At 37.4% G+C, this 9,859-nt stretch overlaps 1 protein-coding gene across 1 annotated transcript; it reads right to left on the reverse strand.

Moving 5' to 3' along the window:
* Positions 1-7,758: 7,758 nt before the first annotated feature.
* Positions 7,759-9,132, reverse strand: LOC107937531 (uncharacterized). The gene is made up of 2 exons (XM_016870429.1): positions 8,421-9,132; positions 7,759-8,126 (listed from the first exon to the last, which is right to left on the reverse strand). Exons 1-2 carry the CDS (start codon positions 9,130-9,132, stop codon positions 7,759-7,761), a joined length of 1,080 nt encoding a protein of 359 aa, XP_016725918.1.
* Positions 9,133-9,859: the final 727 nt, after the last annotated feature.

The following is a 9,859-nucleotide window of genomic DNA, read 5'->3' on the forward strand; positions in this document are numbered from 1 at the left end:
TTCGAGGAATTCATCATACAGGAAGTTTCACTTCTCTCCTTATCTTATTTTTATACTCTAATATCTATCTTTGTACATTGAGGGCAATGTACATCTTAAGTGTGGGGGGGTATTTATTTTATTATTAGAAAAATTATTAGAAAAATCCCTGAATAATCATCTTGTTCTCTTGAAAAAACTCTCATATCATATTTAGGATAAATTTTAATTAATTTATGATTTTGATTGATATATCTTGAATGAAAACATAGGGATTTATGCATTGATTATTTAAACTTTAAGACAATAGAGAGTCAAGCATGATGAGTTGATTTTTAAGAATTCAAAATCTTAGGCTGTTTCCCCAAGTCTAGGTATTACTTTGAATTGGAATTCACGAGTCTAAACATCAAAAAGCCATAATTTTTGTGAGATTTTTGAGCCTTTTGAGCATCTATTCATCCTTTCATGGTCACTTTTATTATTGCTTTGAGTGCGTCAGTATTGAACTGTTATTCTAGAACTTGCTTGATTATGCATGTCGAGACCACACCATTTGATTTGATATATCAAAATGATTAAGGCACTTAGGATTAACCCACTCATGCCATGAAGCCTACCCCCAGGATTAATCCCTAGTAAACCTCCTTGAGCCTAACAAACCAATTTTTGTATTACCCTTAATATTAACCTTTAACCCATTATTGAAATCCCTAAATTAATCCCTATTTTTGTCGAGATTTGAGTTGAATGGATTCCCTAGCTATGTTTTGTTCTTGATATTTTGTCTATATTATTTAACTTGTTCTTAAAAAAAAAGAGAGAGAAAGAAAGAAAAACTATGTATGCATATCTGTAATTTCATATTCTGAGAAAAGCTCTGTTGTACGCAAGTGAAGATTAACTCTTTTTCTAGTTAGGCAACTTTTCAATTCAATCTCGATTCTAACCCTTTCTTTCAGCTTGTGACCACACCCCTTAACCAAGCCTCATTACAGCCCTCTAAAGACCTTTTGATTGATGTATCATCTTAAATTATAGTGGTGGAGATTTGATTTTCGTGCAAGCCTATGGTAATGACTTTCCCTTATTGACTATTGAGTGCTTCCTTTATTATCCTTAAAACACCTCGAGTGATTTGAGTGAATCTTTAGTGAGGATGTAAAACTCTATGATATTCTGAATTAAAAGTAATTACTTAGATGAGGGAAGACACCTATGTTTTCGGAATAAAATGCTCAACTTGGAATGATTGAAACTTTTATGTTCTTTTAGTTAAATTCTCAATGTATGGTTACCTATGGATTAATTTAAGATATTATTAAAAGAAATTATAAGTTGAGAAAGATTTATTTTGATTATGAACTGAGAATTTTGCTTGAGGACAAGCAAATGCTTAAGTGTGGGGGTATTTGATAAACCGTTAATTACACATATTTTTACCCCAAGTTTAATACATTTTACGGATGATTTCTCATTAGAATTGGTGAATTCGATGCTCCTAAAGCTTTAATTTCATGTTTTACACTTAGGAGAGCATAAAAGAGTGAAAGGAGCCAAAAACGAGCCAAAAAGGGACAAAACAGACCAACTCAAGAAGAGAACACGGCCTAAGCCTTGCCACACGGATAGCTCAGACGCCCGTGTCTTTCAAAAGTGTCGACCAAGGCTTTCATGATTCACACGGCTTGGCCATTGACCCACACGCCCGTGTGCAATTTAACGGATCAAACACAGCCTGGCAATCATGTCACACGGCTGTAGCACACAGGCGTGTCCCTACCGAGCCCAAGTTAAGTCCAATTCAGAAAAGGCCATTTTTGAGGGCTTCTAGGCATTCCAAAGACTATAAATACACCCTAGAAGAGGAGAAAAGGGGGCACGGAGAAGGAGGGTAAGGAATTACCCCAAGGAAGCCGATTGATCCATCTCAGAAGCCAGATTCATCATCAAGACTGAAGATCTATCCTCAACTTCCCTTTAGAAGTTTTTGGTTTTCTTTATGTTTTGTATTCTTTATTTTTCGGAGATGTTTTCTTATTTAGTTATGAACTAAACCCCTAAATACCTAAGGAGAATGAAACCTAAGATGAATCTTGTTATTATTTTTTGAATCGTACGACAAATATTTAACTTGTTCTTAATTATGTGTTCTTAATTCTTGTTTTGATATCCCAGGATACTGATTTAAGACACGCTCTTATTCAGAGGAGGAATAGACCCTGTCTAAGAGTACATTTGTCATAATTAAGCAGAGTTGATTGCGCGCCTAGAAATAGGGTGACAAGATTTTGCCGGATTAGGGTGAAACCTAATAAGGGGATCCATAGATCGAATTAATACAACCCTAGAGTGTTAATTAGAGAAAAGTCTCGGTTATTCAATCTAGGGATTAGACGTGATTAGTCTTGAATAAGGATAATAACATAACTTAGGGATCTCTATGGAATAAGTTGAATGAATAAATCATCCGATTCAGAGCCAGAATAACAAGTAAAGTCTAGGTGGATTTTTCCTTAGGCATTGTCTCAAGTTAATCGATTTTCCCAAAAACAATTCCCCAATTCTTTTCTCTGTGCGTTCTTAGTTTAAATAATTAGTTAATTAAAACAAACCCTTTTACTCTTAGGCTAGATAATAAAAAGATAGTTATTACTAGTACTTTTGGTTCCCTTGGGTACGATATCCCTGTCTTGCCATTACTATACTATTGTTCGATAGGTGCGCTTGCCTTTTCATTATGATAATAGTTAGTCTAGGTTTGATCTTCATTATAAATATTTATTACTTGTTACGAATCACGCGATCAGTATTCTATTGGCATTAATTAGAGTGCAGTGGACACACGGCCAGATCACATGCCCATCGGCAAGCCACATGTCACACACGGTCTAATCACACACCCATGTGTCTACCCGTGTGGACAACTATAAGGCTATTTTCCAAGCCAATTGCCACCCTTATTTAAACAAACCCATATATACAAATAAACAATATCTCTTAGACTTGCATGCATGCATTCCCATAACATATCATACACTCACATATCATTTTTCAACATTCAATCATCCATAACCATAGGCTATATCCTAATGAAATCAGCACATACATACATAGATGAATAGGTTTACAACTCAACAATTTTCATGAGCCATATCTCATGGCATACACAAAATGATTCAAATATCATTATAAGCCAACACATCTGGCTAGACCAATATAACATATAAAAAAAGACCATGTCCCTATACATGCCACACTCAAAATATTGAGACTAACTATACCCAAAAGATCCACTCGATAGTGTGAACGAGCCTCCGAAGTCTCTTCATCCCCGAGCTAGCTTGGTAATGCTAAAAGGAAATGGAAAAAGAGAGAGGGTAAGCATAAAGCTTAGTAATCTTGCATGTAATTAATAAGCAATAAAAATATGCATTTTCATACACATACATAACAAACTTAAATCATCTTGTTTTCAATAATCATAGTAGTCATCTCCTATCTCATTCAAGTTACATAAGGTTCAATAGAACATCAAGATCGTAATGCCCTCATTCTCATGTTACCGCAGCCTTATCATTTCATAATCTCAAAAACTACAAGCTTGGTGTACATACCTGTACCCTTTCAACATGATTATACATTGTCATTTCTTTGACACATCCTCGGCTACCCGTTGAACCACTTGGAATACTAAGGATACTTGGGATTATCATACACACAATAAGATGCCAACATCATGTCCCAGATGTGGTGTTACATGGAATCTCACATCGATGCCATATCCCATATATGGTCTTATACGAATTCTCATTTCGACACCATGTACCAGACGTGGTCTTTCAAGAAATCTCACATCAAGACCATATCCCAGATATGGTCTTACATGATAACTCATACTGATGCCGATGCCATATCTCAGATATGGTCTTATACAGGATCTTATCAACCCAATGTCATAGTATTTTCACCTTAAGTATTCATAGGGTTCAACCGGCTTTTATCACCTCAAATCTTTATCGAACAACATCAATAATATTCACGAGACAATTATACAATTCATATAACATTAAATGCTAAATGCATAATAAAAAGTTGTATCAACCACACACAAACTTACCTCAGTATACAAAAAGTGGGCGACTAGATTGAATTAGTTTACTAGCTTGGTCTTCCCCTGGTCTGGGTCCGGACTCCGTTTTTCTTGATCTATAATGAAAAATTCACTTATTTAATCACTACAGTAATCAATACAATCTTTCACATAATTACAGTTTTGCCCCTTGGCTCGTAAAATGATTTTAATCAAATTTCCTCCTTTAACAAGCCTAGCCGAGCCTTTATTACTCTTATAGCAACTCACAGTTTTCAATTATTTCACACATTTACAACCTATTTTATAAACTTCACAACAAGGTCGTTTTAGGTGTTTTCATGAAATCCCTTTCACAAAAGTTATTTATTTAACAACCAAGATTCATTTTCTTCCATAATACTCAGCAAACATCACAAATCCTTTCATGGTAATCTCTAGACTATCAACCATTTTTGTAAAATAGTCCCCCCTTTAGTTAGCTTATGCTACAAGGGTCCCAAAAGTACAAAAATTATCAAGAATGACCATTAAAATCACTTACTTGCAAGGGTGAAGAGTTGCTGAAATTTTAAGCTTCCAAAACCCTTATTTTTGCTGATATTTTTGGTGGAGAGGAGGAAGATGAAAAGGTGATATCTTTTTCTCTTTATTTTATTTTATTTCTAGTCAAATTGTCACCAAAACCTCACCTAACTTTTGACAATTTCATTTTCTTGTCTCTATGGCTGGCCGTCACTCTCTTAAAGGCTTATTTGCACATTAAGGACCTCCAATTTAGGGTTGTCTAGCTATATGACAATTCTAATTAATTGAACACAACTTTCGCGTTTTATACAATTTAGTCCCTTTTCAAAATTAAGCAAAAAATCGCTAAAATTATTTCACCAAAATTTTCATGCACTTATATAATCATACAATAACACATAAAATAATATTAAAAATAATTTCTCCAGCCTCGAATTAGTGGTTCCAAAACCACTGTTTCGACTAGCTCCAAAATTGGGCTGTTACAATTCCCCTTTAAGGATTTTCGTCCTCGAAAATGTTCCCGGTAAAAAGAGTTTGCTATTGGCTTCTCATTGTTTGCCATAACACTTTTACAAGGGAAATGCTTTTATTTTTTAACTGCTTGACTTCCCGAGCCAAAATCTTAATTGGTTCCTCACCATACGTTATATCCTGTCTTATCTCAACCTCTGTAGGTGTAATTAAATGTGAAGGGTTTGATAGGTATCGGTGCAACATAGACACATAGAACACATCGTGAATCTTTTTCAACTCGGGTGGTAAGGCTAACAGATAAGTTACCGGTCCTATTCTCTTAGTCACCCTATATGGTCCGATAAAACGCGGACTCAACTTGCCTTTCCGACCAAACCTGAGAACTTTCTTCCACGGGAACACTTTTAGAAACACCTTATCACCAACTTGAAACTCAATTTCCTTTCGTTTTAAATTCGCATAGAATTTCTGCTTATCTGAAGCCGCTTTCAAGAAATCTCAAATCACCTTTATTTTCTCTTCGGTTTCTTTAACTAAGTCAACCCTGTGAATCTAATTTTCTCTGAGTTCGGTTGAATACAAGGGTGTTCTGCACTTACGCGCATACAAAGCCTCATAAGGCTCCATTTTCAAACTTGACTGATAGCTATTGTTGTAAGCAAACTCTACCAGTGGTAAATACTTTTCTCAACAGCCTTGGAATTCAAGGACACAACACCACAACATGTCTTCAAGAATCTGAATTACTCTCTCCGACTGACCGTCAGTTTGCGGATGGAAAGCCGTGTTAAAATTCAACTTTGTCCCCAAAGCTTTTTGTAACTTTTTCCAAAACCGTGAGGTAAACCTCGAATCTCTATATGAAATAATCCACAAGGGCACTCCTTGGAGTCTCACAATTTTGGAAACATACAAATCAACCAATTTTTCAAGAGGATAATCCATACGCATCAGTATAAAATGAGTTGACTTTGTTAGCCTATTAACCACAACCCGTACGGCATCTTTCTTCCTTGGCATCCAAGGCAAGTCAGACACGAAATCCATAGTAATATGGTCCCATTTCCATTCGGGAACCATCACAGGCTAAAGTAAACCCAATGGTACTTGGTGTTCGGCTTTCACTTGCTGGCAAATTAGGCACTTAGAGACAAACTCTAAAATGTCTCTCTGCACTCCCGACCACCGATACATTTTCTTCAAGTCATTATACATTTTCACATTACTCGGATGGATAGACATACAACAGCTATGTGCCTCATGCAAAATTTTTCGAATAAGCCCATCGTCTTTGGGTACATAAATTTTGTCTCGATACATTAAACAACCATCTGAACCAATCCAAAAGTCTGATTCTATATCTGTCTCGCACTAAGTTATCTTGGCTTGCAATTCTTTATCACCTTTTTGAGCTTCGCAGATCTCTTGCAAAAACGTTGGTTTTTCTCTCAACTCGGCTAAAATCAAACCATCGTCGATTACTAATAACTGAGTGTTCATCGCCCTCAAGGCAAACAATGAATTCCTACTCAAAACATTAGCGACCACATTCATCTTCCCTGGCTGATAGTCGATCACCAGTTCATAATCTTTTATGAGCTCTAGCCATCCGTTGTTGAAGGATCAGTTCCTTTTAAGTCATCAAATACTTTAGACTTTTATGGTCAGTGAATACTCGGCATCTCTTGCCATACAAATGGTGTCTCCAAATCTTCAGTGCGAACACTATGACGGCTAACTCTAAGTTGTGAGCTGGATAGTTCTTCTCATGTGGCTTCAGTTGTCTCAAGGCATATGAAATTACCATGCCTTCTTGTATTAGCAAGCATCCTAATCCATTCAAGGGTGCGTTGCTATACACTACAAATTCTTTTCCTGGTTCTGGTTGCACTAATATTGGAGCTTCAGTCAACAACGCCTTTAGTTTCTCGAAACTCTATTGGCATTTTTCCGTCCATTCGAACTTGACATCTTACTATAGCAACCTCATTATCGGAGTAGCAATCATGGAGAATCCTTTAACGAATCGTTTGTAGTAACTTGCTAAGCCTAGAAAGCTTCTAATCTCTGATACATTCCTCGACGATTTCCACTTAACAATAGCAGAGATCATACTCGGGTCAACTCTAATTCCATCACTTGACACGATGTGTCCTAAAAATTCGACCTCTAGGAGCCAAAACTCACTTCTACTAAACTTGGCATACAACTGTTTATCTCTTAAAGTTTGCAAAAAATTCTCAAATGTTCCGCATGCTCACTCTCATCACGAGAATAAATTAATATATCATCGATAAAAACAACAATGAACTTATCCAAGTACGGTCAGGAAATACGATTCATTCTATCCATAAACACGGCAGGAGCATTTGTTAAGCTAAAGGGCATGACAAGGAACTCATAGTGCCTGTACCTCGTCCAAAATGCAGTTTTCGGTACATCTTGCTCCTTAACTCTTAGCTGGTAAAAACCGAAACTTAAGTCTATCTTAGAAAACACTGTGGCTCATTTCAATTGGTCAAACAGATCATCTATCCTTGGCAAAGGATACTTGTTCTCTACAATCACCTTGTTGAGCTGTCTGTAGTCTATACATAACCTTATCGACCCATCTTTCTTTTTCACAAAAAGTACCGGAGCACCCCACAGAGAATAGCTCGGTCTCATAAAACCCTTATCCGTTAACTCTTGTAGTGAACCTTCAACTCTTTTAACTCTAATAGTGCCATCTTATACAGGGTAACCGAAATAGGTGCCATACCAAGGACCAACTTAGTACCAAACTCGACTTCCCTAGTTGGAGGCAATCCGGTCAACTCTTCTGAAAACACATCTACGTACTCATATACCATAGGCACTGGCTTAATCTTTACTTCTGACTCTTGGGTATTCAAAACAAATGCAAGATAAGCTTCGTAACCCTTCCTTACACACTTTTGAGTGGTCATAGAAGATATCACTACAGGCGAGCTATTCGACTCATCTGATTCAACTTGGAGAATATCACTATTTTCACATTTCAATTCAATAAATTTTCTCCCACAATTTTCTACTACGTCATGAACAGTTAACCAATCCATACCAAGAATTACGTCAAACTCATCAAACGGAAAAAAAAACATAAGGTTAGCCGGAAAACAGTGACCTCTAATCATCAAGGGACAATTCTTACATACTTTATCAACTAACATGTATTTGCCTAACAGGTTTGACACTTTTATTACAAATTCCGTAGATTTAACAAGTATGCTCATACTAGACACCAATTTCATACAAATATAGGAATGGGTAGATCCTAGATCAATCAAAGCAATAATAGTAGCATCATAGATAGAAAATGCACCTGAAATCACACCCAGGAATGAAGCCTCTTCGCGAGCGAGAATGGCGTACATCATTCCAAGAGCGCTGCCCTCGAGTCTCACAACAGACTCTTTAGGGGTATTCTTACTGCTCGCTCCACTACCCAAATTTTTCTGTGGTCTACATTGATTATTGGTGTTACCTGATCTTGCACTGTACCTCTCCTTTTCTACCATCTCGGGGCACTCTTTAATAAAGTGGTCTGGGAAACTATACTTGAAACAGGTCCTGTCACTCCCTCGAAACTCACTGGAGTGATGTCTACCACATTGGGGACATTCTAGTCTACTCAGTCGAGCATGACCAACACTAGAAATCGAGGTGGTTTGGGCCTTAGTACCCAAATACTGTTTACCTCTATTTCTATTTGAAGACTCAACAGAAGCATTGGAATGAGGGTGGAAGTCCCTCGACTTCTTCGATGTGGATTGAAATGACTTGCCCAAAGATCTTTTCTTTGAATCCCTAGCCTCAGACTCAACCTTTCTCTTCTCTTTGGCCAATTCCTTGGCCTTACAAGCTTTTTCGACGAGTATAACGAACTCCTTCGGCTCAAGTATACCGACAAAAATTCGAATATCTTCGTTTAATCTGTCCTCAAACCTCTTGCACATAATGGCTTCAGTCGACACACATTCTTGAGTGTATTTGCTGAGTCTCATAAACTCATGTTCGTATTCAGTTATGGTCATTCTACCTTGCTTGAACTCAAGAAACTCTTTCTTTTTTTTAATCCATAAACCTCTGACTGATATACTTTTTCCAAAACTCCTCTTGAAAAATTTCCCATGTCAGTCTCTCCCTCGGCACAACCGAGACAAGTGTCTTCCATCAGTGGTAAGCCAAATCTCTATGCAATGACACAACACATTTCATGCACTCTTTCGGTATGCATGACAATTCCTCAAAAACCCAGATGGTGTTTTCGAGCCAAAACTCTGCTCGTTCCAGATCATCATCAATATTAGCTCAGAACACTTCAGCTCCTTGCTTTCGAATTTTATCCACCAGAGGTCTATTCTGTCTTATAAAATCCATACCATGGGGTGCCATTGGGATAGGTTGGGGAATAGGTGGGGGTGGAGGGGATTGAGCGTTTGGGTTCATCTGAACGAACTCTGTGTACCAAGCATCCATCATGTGGAGAAAGGCTTCCCGAGCCCCTTCTCTTCCTCCCTAACTAACTGTGGGAGGTCTACTCTCTTGCAGCATTATCCCTTCAGCTGGAGCAAGTGCGTCACTTTTTATGTCGTCAACTTCAGCTCGATTGTGATCCATTACTATATAAAAACACAATAAAATGGTCAGGAGTCGCCACACTATCGCAATGTATTTATGGCATGTATGGCTAGACTTGTACACTCGCTACGTTAGTCCGAGAATTGACTAAATCATAACTCTGATACCACTAAATGTAAC

The sequence above is a fragment of the Gossypium hirsutum genome, chromosome A01, assembly GCF_007990345.1.
Source record: "Gossypium hirsutum isolate 1008001.06 chromosome A01, Gossypium_hirsutum_v2.1, whole genome shotgun sequence".
NCBI classification, from domain to species: domain Eukaryota; kingdom Viridiplantae; phylum Streptophyta; class Magnoliopsida; order Malvales; family Malvaceae; genus Gossypium; species Gossypium hirsutum.

What these genes read in the sequence shown, in the direction of transcription:
- LOC107937531 (XM_016870429.1), bottom strand. Translation starts at nt 9,132, where the DNA reads ATGACCATAACTGAATACGAACATGAGTTTATGAGACTCAGCAAATAC. An exon ending in ATTCCTGGGTGTGATTTCAG is followed by an intron (nt 8,127 to 8,420) that starts GTGCATTTTCTA and finishes ATGACGTAGTAG; the next exon opens with AAAATTGTGGGAGAAAATTT.